Source organism: Periophthalmus magnuspinnatus, chromosome 10 (genome assembly GCF_009829125.3).
Source record: "Periophthalmus magnuspinnatus isolate fPerMag1 chromosome 10, fPerMag1.2.pri, whole genome shotgun sequence".
Taxonomy (NCBI): Eukaryota; Metazoa; Chordata; class Actinopteri; order Gobiiformes; family Gobiidae; genus Periophthalmus; species Periophthalmus magnuspinnatus.
In genome coordinates this window covers 28,334,445-28,355,547 of record NC_047135.1, presented here as the reverse complement: position 1 = coordinate 28,355,547, position 21,103 = coordinate 28,334,445, and the positions used below count along the sequence as shown (strand labels likewise).

Below are 21,103 nucleotides of genomic sequence, written 5' to 3'. Positions count from 1 at the left end.
TAGACATATTGGTAGCACTTTATAATAACTACACTTTTAATAGCCTTAATAAAGCACGAACAAACTTACTTCATAATGAACAAATTGTTATAAAGAGGGGTATTACAGTTCTGTGCGGTACTCCTTTCTAACACATTACACAATTTAGATCACCATGTTACCTTTTATTGTTTTAAAAATGCTATATTCGGCAAAAAACAACATACTGACACGTTTTATAAGTTGATGCTTGTTTTATAAGTTGACGGTTTTTGATATTCCCCCCTCCCCTCGCTCATTTCCTCTTTAGAGCCCTATGACGACACAATCAATGAAACTACTGCACATCGCATCTGGTTTGTGAAGTTGTAGTGTATCGTTTTGTAAAAATGAGTGATGTAGGGTTTGAAGTGAGCCTGAGAGAGATCCCTAGATTACTCAAACACCCCTGTATGGCACATTAAACTTCTTGAAGCATGTTTTTGATGATTGAACAAGGTTATAACATCGTAGAGAGCTCCAAAGTGTGGCAGAATACCCCTCTTTACGGTGCAGTTATTATAAAGTGCTACCTTGCTTGTCTTATATGTGTCAAACTATACAATTACATTCAGACACATACGCACTTTTACTATGACCGCAAATGTAAGTATTGCTTTTTGTTGTACTCTAATTTCTATTGTAAACTAAACCTAATAGGCCAAGGTAAGTCCTTTCTATCCCTGAATTAAACCCTTAATACACTAGCTCTATCTGTCTTTGTCTAAATAAAGGGCAGTGAATAGTACACAAACGAAAAGAAACAGTAAAAAGGTGAGGCTGAACGTGTTTAGAGAGTTGTTTTCATCTGAGAAAAAGGAAAAGAAGCAGGAAAAGAAGTTTGTTCACACACCTCTGACAGCTCTTATTGTGGCTGCATGGCACACGGCATTTCAACTCCACAATCCTACCACATGCATGTAAATAGGTTTTCAATTTGTTTTAAACACTTTTTATATTCTAGTTCTAGTTTTTTCTATTTTTTAATTTACTTAAAGTTCATAATTTTACTTCCTGGTTGCAGCAGATATGACATACGTAGAGGGAATTCCATAACTCTTACCTAGCAATCATAATGTTAACCAAAAAATTACACAAATTACACAATAGTCATGATTAGACTAATAAAAGTAAATCACAAGATCTTTATTTTGCTAAATTGAGGTTTAAACTGTCTGTGCTGTTGATTACATAAGTAGAAGTATCCCTTTCTAGGTAGGCTGCATAGGTACTATCCCAGCTACCAAGGTACTATCCCACTAAACCAAGTAATGTAAACCTGTCATATGGACTTTAAAGGGCCCATATTGCGCTATTTTCTTATCTCTCTTATAATGTTGTTTCCTCAAGTGCTCCACTGTGTTTTTAAACTCCATACATCTTCACTAGAATCATTTGGATTATCTCATCTCTGGATTTGCCAATCTCTACTGAAATAAAGGTAAAATGTAGCTGTTAACTTGAAAACTACCACTTCATGACGCCATATAGTGGAACAGAGCGTTTTGAACTTTGGAGATGTAGACTGACTGATGATAAAGGATTACTCAAACATGTGTGAATGAAACAAAACACAAGTCCAGGTATGTTTTTGAGCAGGCAACAACATTCTAACATGGCTTAAAGCTCAAGTCAATAGTTGAATGAGCACATTTTTCCATGTTTTGTATGTTTCCTGCATAGCATAGAGATACACGATCAGTTCTAAACTCTCAGCACAGAGGGTGTCTACAATATCCATTCTTCTCTTCTCACTCTTCAGCATTGATTGGAACCATCAAATTACAGGCTTCTGGGAAGATGCTATTGATCCCGCAGTGTTCTTTCCTCCACTAAATGTACTGTTTCTGACTACAAACTTCTGTTATCCACTGGCGGCTCCACCCACTCCATTTACAACATTACAACATTCAGCTACGTGTGGATGCATGGAATTTCTGAGCAAACCCTCACTGAATAGAGTCTGCAGTTGTGACATTCAGCATCAACATCATCATTATCATCACAGGCAATCTATATAAAAATTGAATTATTGAAAAATGCAACAAACTTGGAAACCCTCTATTGCGTCTTTTGCTTATTTTCATATGTTACTGTCTTTACTGTCTCTCTTTAAAACTGCAGTAATTCCGGCAAGTTTTATCTCCTTAGGTAGGTCTGTAATAAGTCATATTAATAGTGTAAAGAAGTAGTAACTAATCCCACCATGAGTCCACATACGATCTTGCTTTATCAAAGATGGAGGGAGGACAGGGAGAAGCGGTAGTCAGGTGGTAAGTACAGCACAACTTGCCTCCAACATAGGTACATCTAAAACAGTGCATCCGGTTGAGTTGTTGACTCCAGTCTCTCACACTCTGCTCCTTCCCACCTGCCTCTGTCTCCTGCCCCCCTGTGGATACTCTCTGCCCCCTCCTGCACCTCCACAGTTGAACAGATTGTGTCTGTATTCCAAGCTGCTTCCAAACAAAAGGCATGGGACCATTTCACCAAAGCTCAGCGCAAGAACCTGGACGTTTGGCGCAAGCAAGTACAGGTTAGTACATTTTTGTTTGCACATGCTTTAAAATGACTGGCTTTTGTTCTATTGGCCTATAATTATTCTCAGCTATACTATAAACTACTTGAACAAATCTAACACTCCACTGACTGACCAATAGTTACACTACTACATTACAAAAAACAAAAAAATGTGTCTCTTACTACCCCTCTGCGGACCACATACAAGCGTCTTGGTGAGTTCACAGTTGAGGTCTGTTCAGTTGTTAAATCAACAGGGAAAAATTCACATTCATGTATTGACAAAATGAAGCATGACGAGACGTTGCTCTGTGAATTGAGTGTTTTGAACTGGGTTCAAATGGACCATCTGCTTGGTAAGTTTCTTGTGCCATCATGCAATATATGTTTTTGGTATTCATCCAGCTTGAGTAGAAACACATTCATCATTTTAAGGTAGGTAAATGATGTGCTTAAATTTGTTGTAAAGTGGGGGCTTTTGTGCGTTACTTCAGTCATTATTTTCTTACACATCTAATCCTTGTGCCACATGTGTGCTTATTAAACAGTTTGTCAATGCATTTGAAGCCAATGTTTAAGAGCATTCTTATCAGGCCCACAGGAACTTTTAACTGTCCAGATGTATTTTCTGACAGAATTACAGAATTTGAATACTTCAAACACAGTCTGACCACAATAAAAGTGCGCTATAACTGGTCTGCTTTGTGTTGTGTTTCAGGAGATCAGAAACATGCACAACGAGCAGCTGATGGGCATCAGGCGAGAGGAAGAGATGGAAATGTCTGATGACGACATGGAAAATGCCCCCAGCAGCAAACTCTCAGAGGACTCAGGTCTGAGACACATGAGCTTTGTTGACTTTATGCAAATTAGCAGAGTTTATGCTAATTAGGGAAGTTTATACAAATTAGGAACATTTATGCAAATTAGGGGACTGCGGAGTTTGTGCACATCTGTGGAGCTCAGAAAGTTTTAAGTGTTGTAATTTTGTAGTTGTAGTTTATAGTGTTTAGTAATTTGCTACATTTATGCTAATTTATGCAAATCTGCAGAGTGCAGTTTGTGCATATTATGTGAGTTTATGCAAAGTAAGAGGAATTTTAAAAAAATTTGTGGAGTTATGCAAATAAGCCACGTGTAGTTTATGCAAATTTGCACTGTTGTGTTTATGTTCTTTTGTAATTTAGTAATTTGTAAGTTTAAATCTGTGGAGTTTATGCACATCTGTGGAGTTCAGAAAATTTTAAGTGCTGCAATTTAGAAATTATAGTCTATATTGTTATTGTTATTTTGAGGAATTTATGCAAATTAGGGCTTTTTTTTTTTTGCCAGCCCATAAAAGTAGACTGCTGCTTATCTTTTAACTTTTTAATAACAGTGCAGCACAGTCCTCAGTACACACACTTTTGACAATTGAACATGTAAGGTCATCTTTCATCTAGATTTTCACGCCTCTCTGCTTGTTATTATGCTTCCTTTACAAGCTCCTTTTAATCATTCTGATCTTTGCCATGGGCTAATTTGACAGCCCTGGTAATCAACATGCAAATGTATGTAAATGCAGTCAGCTCAGCCCTTCCCTAGTGCCACCTCACTATACTGTGATTAGCATTGCCGTCACAGACCTGTCAGTCTAGCAGCTGCAACACCACTGGACACAGTGACGCTGATGTTTGTGTCAAAAGCCAATTGTTACACAGTACTCTGCTCTGATGACCACAGGCTACACGCTCATTGTTTCATGAGCAGACAAAGTGCCCTGCTCTCTACATAGTTTCTCCTCAACACATTTAAAAAATAAATAAATAAAATTGTCTCAGTTTTTATGTCTAAAAAGTACATAGTACTAAAATACAAAACATCCATTATAAAAAGTTGTACATATGTTAATGTTATGTTTTCTAAATTTACTGGTAGGGGGAATAAACCATCTGCTTGTCCTCATGGCGATTTTTTTTAATTGCCTTAACTGGAATGTTCCACAGTATTCAACACAATTCTCTTACATATATGAAAGAGAGTTGTGAGTGGTGTTGCCTCTCCAGAGTGTCCACAGTGACACTCCTGCAGGGGATCCCCAAGATCCCCAAAGACAAGCAAACAATGGACCCTCTACTAGAAAAGTTACACCATGCACCTTTAAGCTATGCCCATAACAATGTTACTAAAGTCCTGAAATATAAGCACATGATAATCACAGTGATCAAGATCAGAAGGTTTTATCACTTGTATTTGTCTTGTATCCCAAGCTGAAGCCTTGAAGGAGGAGAATGACTCTCTGCGCTGTCAGCTGGACGCCTACAGGAACGAGGTGGAGCTCCTCAAACAAGAACAGAACAAGAACCAGCCCCAGAGAAGTGAAGAAGAGAATACACACTCACAGCAACTCAGCTTCCTCCAGCAAGCTCTACAGGGCATGCAGACGGTACATACACTACACACACTACATATACACACTACACACATGATACAAGCTCTACAGGGCATGCAGACGGTACATACACTACACACACTACATATACACACTACACACATGATACAAGCTCTACAGGGCATGCAGACGGTACATACACTACACACACTATATATACACACTACACACATGATACAAGCTCTACAGGGCATGCAGACGGTACATACACTACACACACTACATATACACACTACACACATGATACAAGCTCTACAGGGCATGCAGACGGTACATACACTACACACACTACATATACACACTACACACATGATACAAGCTGTACAGGGCATGCAGACGGTACATACACTACACACACTACATATACACACTACACACATGATACAAGCTGTACAGGGCATGCAGACGGTACATACACTACAAACTTTTTATGTGTTAACATTTGAGCTGCAGTGGGTTGAATAATTAACTTCCTTGACTCATTATAGATACTAACGAACTACTGGGGTTTAATTATCGTTGGCTTTTTCTTGCTTTAATGCTATTGTGTCAGTATCATTAAGTACGTCTAATATTATAGTTTTTTATGTGTTATTCTGACAGTACATCCGCTACACATGATACAAGCTCTGGGTTATGAAATGATCGGATTTTTAACACATATTAAGACATTATGGATGACACTGAAAATGGTCACAGACAGACACTATCATGTAGAGTTTAATCCAAGTTATTACTCAATTTCTACCGAGCTCTATTTAAGCGCAGGGTCAGTCAGGTGAACCCATTGCGTTTTCTCAGCCAGATTTGAAATAGCTCAGCTCTCTTTTATTCATGACCCTGAGCTCAAAAATCTATCTGAGCAGTGCAGCTGTCTGGGACTGCTCTTAACCTCATCTCAGTAGAGGCTCAGGAATATTTAAAAATGTAGTCCGGGTATAGAAGGGGTGTAGTATCAAGGGATGAATATTTTAAAAGTATATACAAAGCAAAGGGACTGGTGGTTAATGAGGTGAAATTGGTGCATTTAGACCGAGTCACTATAACTTTAGTTTAGTTTAGTTTTGGAATATTGCAATTGTGTTTGTGTGGAGTGTGTGTTTGGTTTATAAAAATGGCGGCTATTCAAACTTGCAGTAAAAAAGTAATAGTAGTGATCATTTTGGCCAATTCACCCGGACACCTCAGGGCAATCAAAAGTGTATCTGATTGCTGTAGTTTGGACTCCCGTGATATTTCTTAAACTCGGAAACGTATAGTTCAATAGAAAGCTTACAGCGAATAGGATGATTGTTTGTTGTGATTCACATTGATGAAACGCACTTTTGGAACAAATCCAAATGGAAGGAAATAACCATAATTTTAGACAGATGTTGAACAGACTGAATGAAATACAAGATGTTACACTTCCAAAACAACAGATAAACCCTCTAATTGAGATGACATCTTAGCCCACAGCAAATCTGTTAAAATTATGTTATTGTTAAACTTTCCCAAAGAAGAAGCACCAAAATTGTTATTCTCAGGACAACTTCATCACTGCTTATTTTACTTTATATACAGGGCCGGCTCCAGTTTTCAGGGGGCCCTAAGCTGAATTTGTCTCTGGGGCCCCTGGCAGCAGATGCCTCCTGACTCAGCTGTTGGTGATTCACATTTGACACATTATGACTCTGCTCCCATCACCTTGACCAGTTGTATTTGTGTTTATATGACCAACATCAGACTGAAAACATCCAGAATGTCACAACTACCAGAGTCACAAGAACAGAACACAAACATATAAGGGGGCTCAAGAATTCTAGACAAGTTTCTGGTGGATTTTAATGTGTTCCAGTTGGCGACAATGGGCTTTAATTGACATTATAAAGGGTCCTTGCACCAGTGTAAACACATAGCTGTCCTCACCTCTGCCCGGCCCAAAAACAAACGTAGCAGCAGCAGATATTTTGCTACTATAGGTATAAAACAAATGTAATCGTTTGAGAGGGATATTTAGGCAGCTGTCAACACATAATATCTAGTTTTATTGGAAACAGAACTTATTATTTTCAATATAAATGTATGGGCTCTTGGGGGCCCTCTGCTGGCCTTGGGGCCCTAAGTAGCTGCTTAGTCGGTTTATAGTCTGGGCCAGCCTGTGTGTATAAAAGTAGAAAGTTACAAAATTGATGATTGTAACTGATTTTCGTTATTGTACATTAAAATTGCTGTATCAGATCTTTACTCTTTTACTGTCTCACTTTATACATTTCTGCATCCTGATTATTCACAGCAATAAGTTTATAAACGCTTTTCACAACTCTCAGAGACCAGAGCAATGGTTCGCTGTCACAATAAAGCCAACAACAGCTATCACGCTAACATACCTAATATACATTTCCTAATTTTTGGATACTCTATTAAACACTCTATACGCTTTATATTAGGGCGAGGCCAACTTTGCTCAAATACATGGGAAGTACAGGGCCTTTAATTAAAAATACACCCACAATATTGAACTGCGGTTTATTTAAGTGCTGTATATTGACTCTCATCTCTTGTTCTCTCTATGTGCCGACGCAGCAACTCTTAAAAATGCGAGAGGACTTAAAACAGCGTGAGTCAGACCTGGAGAAGAGTTTGGACGACAAACAGCAGCTAAAGAAAGAAGTCCAGACTCTGAAGGAAGGTCTCCAAAATCTGCAGAGTCTGAAAAACACAGATGAAATGCAGGTGGGTCTGAGGATATTACAGTTTTAACATGTCTAATTGCTGTAATAATTGGGGTGTTTCTAACAACTCTACAATATGCGCTCATTTGCAGCAGTGTGTACACAGTCAAATCGAAAAAAAAAGTGCTGAATATTTATAAAGTCTGTCAGCTAAAAGAGGCGTCCCACTGTGAAAGAGGTTATTTCAAACTGCTCTCTCTGGTTCATATCACCGAGGAGCACCTTTATTCCACATGTCACCAGTGGTAGAAGAAGTACTCATGAAAATCTACTGGAGTAAAAGTATTAATGTCCTTAAAGAGAAAAAAGTAAAAGTATTTCATGCACATTTTGAGATCTAATGAAGCTTCAAATATAGTGATTCTGATACAGATTTGTGCTGAATTTTGAGAAACATAGCAAAAGAAAAATTTTAAATCTGTCAAAAAAAAAAGGTGACAGAGTCTAATATTTCTTTAGACCGCCTTTAGCTTTGATTACGCCACACATCGATATCGTTTCGATTTCGCTTCTGCAATGTCACAAGATTTATTTCCATGCAGTGTTGCATTAATTTTCCACCAACATCTTGCATTGATGATGGTCGAGTCTGACGCTGCACAAAGCTTCTCCAGCACATCCCAAAGATTCTCAATGGGGTTAAGGTCTGGACTCTGTGGTGGACAGTCCATGTGTGAAAATGATGTCTCATGCTCCTGAACCACTCTGTCACAATTTGAGCCTGATGAATCCTGGCATTGTCGTCTTGGAATGTGCCCGTGCCATCAGGGAAGAAAACATCCATTGATGGAATAACCTGGTCATTCAGTATATTCAGGTGTCAGCTGACCTCATTCTTTGAGCACAGACTGTTGCTGAACCTAGACCTGACCAACTGCAGCAATCCCAACCTATGTGCTTAGTTAAATCCAAGTAGTGACTTTTTTTTTTTGCCAGGCAGTGTATCTGGCTGAAGGGAGGAGCTAGTTACACTGAAACTCCTGCAGCGTTTTGTCCAGTTGATAGATAGTTACATTTTTCTTTTGCTTTGGATCAGACCTTGACAACTGAGGGATTACACAGGCATCAACAGAAACTATTGAATTGATAGATTTTTTTTTCCTCGCTCACACTACAAATGTGTTAAAAATAAACCTTCAGTCTTTCCAGCAAGTCTCAAACTATATTAAAAAAGAAAATACTTAGTTTTCAGCCCTGTTAAAAAAATGTAGTGGAGTAGAAAGTAGACGTACGCAGTCAAATAGAAAAAAAAAGTGCTGAATATTTATAAACTCTGTCAGCTAAAAGAAGGAGTCCCACTGTGAAAGAGGTTATTTCAAACTGCACTCTGTGGTTCATATCCTCATCACTTCACATCACTCAAATTCTGCTTACACTGAAAGCTAATATTAACTGGCAGTAATTCCACATTTCACTGGCTCTGCAAAAGCTAGACAATGTTTTCCCTTCTTTTTAACTTTATAATTGCGAAGTAATGGCTACGAACCAAAACGCTACAATTGCAAGATGAATGGAGAAGCTGACATCTCAACCGACCAGCCTGGCTCCTTTTAATACGATTTATTTATTTTTTTGTGGTTAACTGAAGTGTCCATAATAATACAACCAATAATAATAATAATAATAATAATAATAATAATAATAATAATAATAATAATAATAATAATAATAATAATAATAATAATAATAAATACATTAACATTAAATAATAAATACATAAATAAAGCATAAACAAATAAGTGAATAAATAAGTAAATACATAATAATAATAATAATAATAATAACAATAACAACAACAACAATAATAATAAAATAAATAATAAAATAAAACATAAATAAAAACTAAATAAAAAATAATAATAAATACATGAATAAATAAAACATAAACAAATAAGTAAATAAATAAATACATACACGCATAAATAAATAAATAAGTAAATAGAAGAAGAAGAAATAAAATTTAAAAGATGTATCAATGAAAACACATAGACCAGTGACCAGGAATATAAGTAGCGAAAAATAATTATATAGCAAAATCTGTTGTAGACTGTAGACCTTTTTTATTTCAACGCTGTATTATTTTGGTATGGTCTTTTTAAACCAGCTTTGCCAAGTTGCAAATATCTCTGTTTTTTTTTTTTTTTCTTTTCCCACATGTTCTTAATGTTCTTCATATGAATAGAAACCAGCTTTGGGTTCAATTGTCTACTTAATTGGATAATGACTAAAGCTTATGAGTCACATCAGTCTGGGACACTTAATGGGACACTTAACCCTCTGGTGAATCTGTAATTACATGTGGAGTGGTGTTACTGTCTGAGGGAGATTCAAGATCCACCTGTTTGTGATTTGGAAGAAGAAATGTAGCAAATACTTTTATATTCACATAGAAAATATTAAATGAAATAATAGTTGCGCATATGTCATATTTTGAACTCCAGATAATTACAGCATTGCAACCTTGATTTGCTTATAATTATAGTGAGGTTGTGTTATAAAAAACATCCTGAAAATGTCTATAATTGAACAATTTGGCCTTGTGGTGTTTTGTTTGGCTGACGTCCACAATACACACTTCTCCAATTCTTTACAGAGATGTGAGTCTGGTCACCACTGAATCTGCCCGAGTTCAGATGGGGGTGATCGACAGGTGGATGCACGATCAATCCATATCAAAACAAATATGGCTGACAAAAAAAATATGTAAAAAACGCCTGAGAGGACTGAAAAAGCATTGTAGATTTCACCAGAATCACTGAGCGAAGCACTAAACTTTGATGACCAAGGAGCTCCTTTGTTACACATGTAAAAGTACTCAGTTGTGTAAACGAAAATAAAAGTATCACATGAAAAAATCTACTTGAGTAAAGGTAATAAAGTACCTGTTGTACCGAGATGAAGCTTCTGTTGTGGAATTTCTAATATTAAAACCTTAACAAATATAAAATCAACAGAGAAGTTGTCTTGAATCAAAAAGTCTGGTTTATTGAATCAACTGTGCACAATTGTCAAAGAGCTGTTGTCCCTAAAGGTGTCGTCTCGCCCCCTGGTGACAAATGAACAGACATACTGTGTATTTATACCATCAAAACTATCGTACCAGTTTAGTGTAATCTAAGTAATCGAGGCCGCTGGACACATCGTCTCGTTGGATAACAGACAAGGCCTCGTCCTCGTGAGTAATAACAGACAGTGTCACGAAGGTTGGGTCAAAGAGATCCATAACAATTAAAGGAAAGATGTAGGATAAAGAATGCCATAACACTTCAAACATAGTGATTTTGATACAGGTTTGTGCTGAAACAACTGATTGGATAGTTCTTGCTCAAACTACCGATGTGTTAACAATGCCTTTTCAGCAAACAATAATAAAAAAATGCTTTTAATTTTCAGCCTTATAGTGGAGTAGAAAGTCCAGATACCTTCTCTCAAATGTAGAGATGTAAAAGGAAAGTAAAGATACCTAAATGTTTTACTTAAGTACAGCACTTTTCTACTTTTACTTCATTACTTTCCACCACTGCACTGCACCACTGAAATAAACAACTCTCGCTTGAGGCGCGACAGAGGGAGTGGTGACCAGACAGATGTCTTCGTATAAGACATCTCATCCTGATCTTTCCAGGAGAGTGTTGCGTACGCTGCCAAGTATAATTATGAAGTTGGAATACTCCATAGTCACAGTATAGTTATTTTTCTTTTAAATTATCCTAGAACAAATATTTATGTCAGCGCGCCCCTCCTGCGTCTGTCTAAATGAGCAGTTAGCTTGTTTCGCAGCGTCTTTCCCTCATATGTTTCTAATGTGTCGCAGCTGGAGACGTCTCAGGGAGACGACGGAGGCGCAGAGGAGAACGCTGATCAAACCGCTGTAAGTTCTGTCTCCTCTCAGTCTCCTCTATGACTCCACAGGGCAGTCAAGTTCACAGTGCATCAGTTATAGAATGAATGAATACAGCACAAGCCAGACATTCACAGTAGGGATGCAACAGTACTCATTATAACACTGTTCAATATGACCTAACAACACAATGCACTTAAAGCTAAATACACTTATGGTACTCTACTCTAGCAAGAAAAGGGTTAACTCGGCCATACTTTGACAGATACGCAGCCACAAACCCCTTAATAAATTGTAATGCACAAGCATATCGGGAAAAAAACTTTCTTTTTTTCTGAGGCCTAAAACATTTCAAATAATGTCCATATTGTGACTCACGTTTGGAGATATTCTTTGAAACACAATAAAACTCTATAGCTGCATCCTTCATAGGCCTGTCATGATAACACATTTTGAAGTGCGGTACATTGCTGGGCTAAATATAGACGATAAACGATAATAATGGAACTAATTTATTACTCCTTTAATTACCCAAGAGCTGATTTAAACCACAAAAACTATTCTAATTCTAATTTATTTTGAGTTTACATTGTTATTTATGTTGTTTTCTTGCAGGAAGTGTCTGTAGCGTCCACAGTGGTGTCGTGCAGTCAGGAGAAAGAAGCTCCAACAGACAGGGGTCCACAGAGCCCTGTCCAGTCAGAGAGAGAGGCCCTGCTAGTCGGTGAGATCACTACACATCACCCAAAGAAGAGCTATTTTAAATATGTTTTTAGATCATGCCAAAGTCAAGAGAGCAAGTGGATAATACGCACATGCACACAATGTATCTGCATGACTTTAATTGCACACATAAACTAGTTAGATGCACTAGTTAAAGCTCTGTACCTGTAGCAAAACTTGTCTTTACAGATGTATAAGCAAATCCTGAGGTCCAAATATTAGGCCTGTCGTGAAAAACACAAGTTAAAGCACGATATATCGCTGCAGACAAATATCACGATAAACTATAATATTGCCACTGAAGCAATCACAATAAAGCAGAATGATTCTAATAAACTATTTTCAAAACTACACTATCATTAAAAAGCATGAGCTACAGCAAAGAAATAGCAGAAAGCACCAATTCTTAGTCCTGGAAGTTACTTTTTCATCCCTCTACAGGTTAAATCTTACTGCGTTACATAAAAAATAACAGAAACCATCACACTATGGCAACAAAAATATGCTCACGATAAACACGGCCCAAAATATATTGTTCTAGTTTTCAAGTTGATATGATAATTATTGTGACAGGCCTAATATGCTTGCTGTGTACTGTCTGCATCTAATCTGTGTACTGTCTGCATCGTTTATTGTCTGATAATCAGGAAGTGTACGTTTAGCATGCTGGTTGTTGTTACAATTATCACTCTGGCCTCTGAAAGTTTTTATATTTAGGATGCTTAGAATGCATAAGGGAGGTGAGGGATAACTTTGGACTAATGCAAACTGTTTAAAAATAAACTAGTTCTGTCACTAAAAATCAGTTACAGGCCCTTTAAATGAATCTGCTGTTCCAGTGTAAATGTCCAGAGGTATTTAGTCTGCTGAAAGCTGTTGCTTTTATGCCCCGGCTTCATTGTTGATCACAAGAATGATATTACTGCATATTTTAAAACTCAAGTTGTTATTTAATCTGGCTCTATCTGAGCACTGACATATTGGCGTCAGAGCACATAGTGTAGGAGCATGTTGTTCCACAAACGTCTGTGCTGTCAGCTTCTGAACAGATCTATTGGGTTTTTATCACAAATAAACACTGACAGCAGAACTGCTCCAGTGGGCGGATTTATGCAAATAAATTAGCAACAATTTGTATGCATTTTGGTGCAAGGTTAAACCACTTTTCTTTAGCCGATGTTTAACTGAAGTGCTGCACCTTGAGGTTTGAAAACTTTTGTGACCTGTGAGCAGTGGAGGAAAGAGTAAAAATAAAACGTTTAAACAAAAAAATACTATTAAAAAAGTTACTAGTTACTTTTGACACAATTTTTAGATCACAATTTTATACAAAACTTAATCAATCAGACTGAGACAAGAGTACTCAATAACTTCTGCAATATTAAATGTAATGAAGTACATACTTTTACTTTTACTTTTACTCAATCACAAGTACAGGTTTAAAAGTGTAGTCAAGTTTTTTTCAATAGTGTGTAATAAATAAATAAATAAAATGTGTCCCATGATAATATGTTGGTAGCAGGTTCTTTCTTCTAGCTGAGAGCAAATGTATCTTTGAGCTGAGGAAACACAGCATCAAAGCAATCTTTAAACCCTCACTAATCTCACAGCACACGTACAAGACTATAACAGCTTTGAGATGGAGGAGACGGCCCTGCTCCTGTTACAATCACATATATTTCCATCTCAGTTTGTAGACACCGGTGGGACTTCTGTCTAATGTGTTGTGTGTTTTGTTTGTTGACACACAGGAATCATCTGTACGTTTCTGCACGTTCACCCGTTCGGAGCCAGCCTTGAGTACATCTGCTCCTACCTGCAGCGTCTGGACTCCAAGGTAACAGGCTTAAATGAATGAGAGCTCCTGCGGCTGATCTGGCCTTCATTATCTCATATTTAACTCCACAGCCCCACAGGGTTAGCATATGGCTGGGTTATGTGCGAAATCTACATCGTTTTTTGTTTGTTTTTTTTGTATGAGAGAAGACAAAAAGTACAGAATGTCTTTCCTTTTCTGTTTTGAACTCAAAGGTAGTGTCCTGTTTTGAACCTGGTAGTGTCCGGTTATTTACCATTTCCAAATATAAAACAAATGCTAATAATAATCTGGTAATGCTTAGTATATATAGTCCATTATAGTTGGATCAGCCAGTCCCTTGTACTCGTTTGTTGATTCTGCTGAAATCCACGCTATTTCTTAGTCCTTTGCTTCCTTTCTTTTAAAGTCTAAGCCGCCATGTTGGTTTTGACACAAATGGACTATGAGTCTCTCTCCGTTTGGTTAATCCGTCAATCACTCCCAACTGAAATTGGTGAGGCAGGATACGGTTCCCATACGTCTTTGTAAAGTTTTGTCAAAGTATACGGTTTTAGGCACTATTGGGCATTATTCTATTCACTCTGCTCACTTGGTAATGGTAACCTACTTATCCCAACACTAACCTAACCGCAGGCGCTCTGGGGCAGACTGACAAAAGCAACGCTACAACATTAAGTCATTAATGCCCAAGAAATGAAATTAGCACAGAAACTTTTCAGCTTCATTTCAAATCAGAGCTCAAACAAGCAAGCGGCAAGCAAACTGAGAGGAAAAAGAACACTCTACGTCGAGGAATTCATCATCAAGGAGCAACCAAATCAGACTAAACCTCTGTAACATCCAAAGAGGTGGTCAAGACTTTTCTAACTCTTGAGGAGTTGGAGAAGGAACAGTTAGGGTCTGAAAACCAACAGAGGCCAAAGGCAGAAGACTAGATGGGCATGATCTTGGCTATGTTGACACTCAAAATGGCGTCTAAAGCTGCTCAGGACAAAGCCAGAGAGGACAATATGCCCAAAGAACTCGGTCTCCTCTCTGTTGCCCACCGCTCACATTCACACCTTCATATAGTACAACCGATCGGTGCTTTGTGTCGCGCAGATCCTGCATCACGGCATCTGTTATTTCAACCCACCTGAAACCCGCCTCGCTGCCATTGAAAAGTCTACTCACTGAAATGCAGCGTCATCGTCAACTGTGGTTTTGATTTGCTCTGGAAAGTTTCTGAAAGTAGCCGTACTAAACATGTGACAATATAAGACTGGCACCTAAGCAGTAAGATCGTCCCTTTCTCGCTTTTTCCCTGCGTAACGGAAGAACAGGAACAGATCAGACCAGGAGACACACAAAGACACGTTCTCGACTTGTTAAGCTGTTCAATGATGTGTGTTTTATTACGATCTGACTTATATTCACAGAGAAACGAGCCTAATGAGGGAATTTGTTTTCTTAAGACAACTCGCACATCACCACTCCATAGCCCTTGTTTTCTCATGTACGCTGATAAAGTGGAATTGTTGCCTCACCAAACAAATTAAAAAGCATTTCTTAATATTAGTTTATTTATACAGGCCTATTTTAAAAGCTCACATCTTTAAACAAAAAAAAAAAAAAAAAAAAAAAGAACATTGGGTTGTGAGAGGTGACCAATTAGAAAAAGAGGCTTGTCAGAAGAAAACTTTGTGAAACAGTGGGTTAGAATATAATCAAAGAGGATACAAAACAAGTTGAGGAAAATCACAAGTAGGAGAAGTTGGCGATATTAAACAAAATGGTGCAGATCATTGGAGCAAGACCTCAAAACTGAACTGAAGAAAGAGTTCCCAAAGTTTAGATGGAGAAAGCCAACATTTTGAAAAACAATGAGGCGCTAAAGAAAGATCCGAGATGGAAACAGGAAGAGCACACCCTACTGGAGGGGGCTGGCGGTGCACTTGAGTGGGGGGTTTAATGAGGTAGAACAAAGTGTGCACCCTGTTGCTTAAGCAGAAGCTGAAGAAACCAGAGGAAGAGCGCACCCTGCTGAATGAAATGCTGTGTTGTCAGGTATGCCGTTTTTCCTGCAGAAGGCAGGCTGTATAAGAGCTGCCACGGATGAAAAATATTGTCCGCGGGTTTGGCTAGAGCGATTTTCCACATAAAACGTATTGATTTTAGAATAAAATGAATTTCGGTGACAAATCTTCATACCCAAAGCCTTCAGCGCTCTGTGGAACTTTTGTTTGTGTGAGAGAGAGGGTAGTGGGTGGGTCTGTGCCACTGGAGGAGACCTTCTTTCATAAATAGTCTTAGGCTGTATTTCAGATGCTCCTGTGGGGGTTGGGTCACTGAAGTCTGGCAACCCTGATGTGCGTTTCTGAAAGGCCGTAGTGCGAATTTAGTTCAGAGGCAAAACAGGACAATTTGGCACAGTGCGCAGTGGAGAAAATGCAGATCACATTCACGCACATCAGTAGCAGGTTTACCATGTTTACTTGTTTGTTTTACTTGAAATATGAATGACTTTTGGATGGCTTGGGAGCAGACAGACAGATCTAACATAACCTTTCTGAGATAACCTAACTGTGATTGGCAAATGTGGATGATTTGATAAAGCAAAGGATAGCACACATGGGGGCAGCGGAGTTGTAGATAAGCCCTAATGGTTAAGTTTAGGGCCCAGTTTTGAGATTATGGTCTGGTTTTATGATTATGGTTGAGGTTTCAGCACTTCTGAAGAGAGCAGAAGCTATCCTGCTGCTTCCTTCTTTACTTGGCTTTTAATTACCTCCTCGAGTGCTGGAAAATCCATCTTTTTTATGATTTTCTTTTAAGTAAACAAGACTTTTAAACTATTTTTACATTTTTTTAACAAGTTATCTGACGAGCCAGTGACATCTCCGTGGGAAGAAACCAAAGGAATTCTTTCTGTGACCACTGTCGGAACTATCAACAACAAATTAATGAGCTACAAGAACGGATATTTGAAAAAGGATTTGACTGGACACTCACTGTGACTTCCAGTGGTAATCAGCCCACAGTTACTTTCAGAGAAGAGGGTGAAAAAACTGCTGCTTTCAACTTCAACCTGAGCGATACTGTGTCTTTTCCAAAACTTCGTAAAGACCAAAATGCCAGGGCAATGCAACATGTTATAAAAGACAATGCTAATATTGTTATGACAACCAAAATACGGCTTACAAACAGATTTTTACCACTGTCACACACTTCTTCAGTACTTTACAAAGATGTGAGTCTGGTTATTGGTGAATTTCCCCATTTTCAGATGGCCATGATTGACAAGTGGATTAGCCAATCAGGGATGTGTATGGTCTGTCCATCGGAAAAAGTTAAATAAAAATAAAAAATTCTGCAGAATCAATGAGAAAAGCACTAAACTCTGTTAATCAGAGGTGAGATAAATTTGATTTTATTTGTAAATCATACGTGACCAATGAGCTCCTTCGTTTCACATGTGTCACTGAAAAAGATAATCTGATTGTACGATCACATTTGACTGGACTTGAAATGCAACAGAGGACGAGGGACCAAAGTGAGAGCAATGTATAAAAAAATACAGATATCATTTCTGGATTTGTTAGAAAACTGTGTTTCCTGTTCTGACACCAAAAAAAACGTAGCAAGAAAACATTGAATGTCTGTAAAACTTCCAAAGGACAAACTTTTAGAGCTTTTCATTTGGGCTCTAAAGGTTTAAAGTGTGTACTTTGTTTTGCCTCCAGCTAAAGTTGTTACGTCACTGTGATGCAGGTGATTAATGGGTCTATAGGTTAAATTCACACTAACTCATATATATGTGTGCATGCAGTGAGCTTTGTTCTTCACTATTATTCCACTGCGCTAATCGACACTGCCAAGATAGTATAGAAGCAGCAGAGTCCTGCTGTGCACACTTTTGCACCTGCTGTATAATATCATTTACATACAAGGCAGAAATAATATGTGCAGTTTCCTATAATAAACCTCGTGCCATACACTCATAAAGTGCACACACTATTTTGCACTGGCAGGTTTGTACTTGGATTGATGAATCTGGCACTTGATGTAGTATTTTGTGTTAAATACTAAGAAATATAGCACTAGATGCAGTATTAATATGATTATCATTATCAAGCCTGTAACAAATCATACAGATAATAAAGATGTTTGACTGTGTAATGGACCTCATTCTGGAGCTAAAAGCTGTGAAGGTTCACATCAGGACAAAACCATCTTCATAGTTGATCTTTGGATCTGACACTGAAAGCAATTCAATGAATCATCACTCTTTTCATTTCTTCTCTCAACCAGCTTCTTTGGGAGAAGACATTTTAGGCGTAAGAGATATTATTATTATGGATTTTCTTGCTAGTTTCAAAACGCCAACTCTCACTGTCACTTCCAAATGGTTTCACTGACATTATTAGGCGTTTTATCAGGTCTCTACTGCAGGAATTTGTGCTGGAAAACCAAAAAGATGGCTCACATTTAAAGTCACTATAAAGAAACATTAAACATAAATCCAGAATATTGCAGAATGTCTTTGCTACGAATTTGATAACACACGACTTTTGTCTTTTGCTCTTCTCCATTATCTATAATAGAATGACACATTTGTTACACATTATTCATGCGTATCGGTCCCACACTGAAAATACATTTCATCAAATAGTACTTTCCTGCATTGAAACATATTTTGGAACATATTCTGATACATGGTCCAATCAGAGTACTATATTCTGAATACTTATACGACTAAATTTATACTTATACCCTTAATACCTATACTTTCACACTGAGTTGTTCAAAATTATAGTGTAAAGGATTCTAAACAACTTTATGTTTGTCACTGTTTGTTATGGATTACCTCTCACTAGTTGGAGGAGGAAAAATCTCAGTGACTACAAAAACTCTGTTTTGTATTTTTCTCATTATTACTGTGCAGTTTGAAGCGTAAATTGTGTGATCAAGTACTGCAATGCCACCAAATGAAAAAGTAACCTACCAGAATACACTTACTCAGGATTCACAACACATATTTTTGGTGCATGCATTCACTTCATTACTTCCCAACACTGTCTATCTATATCTATCTAACCAATAACTAGGCTGCATGGCCTCATTATTTTCTAAAACAAGAAGTAGAGGTATTTATTTATTTGCAAAACTGATTTAAATGTGAATTCATAGTGCATAGCATCATATTTTCACGCATACTCCATCTTTGATATAGTACAGTCTTTCCCGCTCCCTCATTATCCTGTCATCCAAAGCAGAGCATCTTCTAGCTATCTCATATAGAGTGAGCTCCCCGTTGCCATTTTAGAAACAAAGCCCCCTTGACAATCACCTTCATTCTAACTTGAGCTGCTATTCCATTCTTCTTATAGAAAATCAAAATGGTTCATCCCGTTTTCCAGCCTAGAGGAACACTTTGTCGGTTTTCGTTTGTGCAGGATTCTAACAGTGGCTTGTGTTTGTGTGTTAACAGATTACCACGGGTGAAGTGGAAGCGATCCTTTCTCGGCTGCCCTGCACTTTCAGACAGGAGCTGACAGGAGTAGGAGCCAGTTTAGAGAAACGCTGGAACTTTTGTGGATTTCAGGGCATCAAGAGCATATAGACTGTACACAAACACTGCACAATACACTGGCACAATATCCACACGAGGAAGACTGGAAAAACTGAAAATGAATAATAATCAGTTTAGATCGAGCCAATTCCCTGTACATAAGGGCACGACTTGACCCAGCCCACACACTTTATGACAGAACCAGGGTTACGTTTAAGTAACCTTGAGTTTTACTGTAAGAATAAGCACAGCTGATGTGTTTACAAGATCTAGTGTTCTACCTGCAGATGCCGAAGTCGTATTCTTCTCCGCTCCACACCTGCATCACCCCATTTTTTACACATGCACCTTTTACCCTCACACCCTGGAATTCATTTACTTGGCAGTCCAGCATTTGTCTTGCGAGAGGGTTGCTGTCAATCATCAGCTCGGAGCAGTAGCGGGGGAAACACGCTGAATTAAACGCTGGATTCCTCTTTTTGAATTCTTGTTTGTCTAAATGTTTGAGTTCATTGAATGTTGAAAGCACAAAAGACCTCCGTGTTTCTTCATCAGTTCAAGCTAAGTTATTCTATCATAAGATTTCATAAAGTCGTCATAAACTTCACGTGAGAAGGTGTTAGGATGTATTCAGCTCATGTAGTATCCAGTACAAGTAAGTAACAGCTAAACCTCAGATTTGTACATTTTTTGTGTATAATATTTGTGTTTTTTCTAATTAAAATGATATGTATTTCTAAATCTGCATGACTCTTGTTGGTAATTTTGCCTTTGTTTTAAGATTAAGCCGACTGTATGGTAAAATTCAAACTGCCAAGGTCACAGATGAACATTTACTCACTGGACGGCACCGCTTTTGCACTCATAATTTATAACGACAGAAGAAAATACGCTATCATAACAATAGAAAGCCCAAACTGTGGCAGATCCCATTAACTAGATTCACCAGTCAGTGTTATTAATAAAAGAGTGACAGACTTTTGAAGAATGAAGCCGGCACAGCTCTGCTCTAGTCCAAGACTCAGGGGGAGAAACAAGTTTAAGCAGAGTGACAAGCAGCTCATCTCCACAGAATATATTTATCAACTGGATTCACAAGTGGCACTGCAGGGTATAATTAGAAAGGAACGTGACAATGGAAAACTCGTAGCACTTTCCCAAAGCTGTGTATAGGCAGTTATATTTTCACTTAAAACATTAAAATAATATGAATACTTTCTAAATGCAGGGCCAGTTTGCAACTATTTGTAATTTAGGTAAGCTTCGGCCCTATTTTACATGATGGTTGCTAGGTAATGTCAGAATTACCTCTAATATTGCGATAAACGATAATATTGAAAGCTGATATAGTAATTATCATGACAGGTCTATGTCTACATCTATATCACATCTGCTGCTCATGTCCAACAGGGAAGTAAAATTATAAACTTAATCAGACTACGGAAAGTTGTTATTATTATTATTTATTTTAACAAAATCTTAAATA

At 37.8% G+C, this 21,103-nt stretch overlaps 1 protein-coding gene across 2 annotated transcripts in view; it reads left to right on the top strand.

The window, feature by feature from the left end:
* Nucleotides 1–20,363, top strand: part of LOC117377354 (ecto-NOX disulfide-thiol exchanger 2-like) — an 83,522-nt gene extending 63,159 nt beyond the window's left edge. The window contains exons 8-15 of one of the 2 annotated variants that reach the window (XM_055224580.1): nucleotides 2,448–2,554; nucleotides 3,257–3,371; nucleotides 4,788–4,963; nucleotides 7,535–7,684; nucleotides 11,498–11,554; nucleotides 12,140–12,248; nucleotides 13,999–14,084; nucleotides 19,537–20,363. In XM_055224580.1, coding sequence (XP_055080555.1) covers nucleotides 2,448–2,554; nucleotides 3,257–3,371; nucleotides 4,788–4,963; nucleotides 7,535–7,684; nucleotides 11,498–11,554; nucleotides 12,140–12,248; nucleotides 13,999–14,084; nucleotides 19,537–19,668 — 932 coding nt within the window. In that variant the 3' untranslated portion in view covers nucleotides 19,669–20,363. The remainder of the gene's footprint in view (nucleotides 1–2,447; nucleotides 2,555–3,256; nucleotides 3,372–4,787; nucleotides 4,964–7,534; nucleotides 7,685–11,497; nucleotides 11,555–12,139; nucleotides 12,249–13,998; nucleotides 14,085–19,536) is intronic. The other variant, XM_055224581.1, reaches the window with a different exon arrangement.
* The last annotated feature ends 740 nt before the right edge of the window (nucleotides 20,364–21,103 follow it).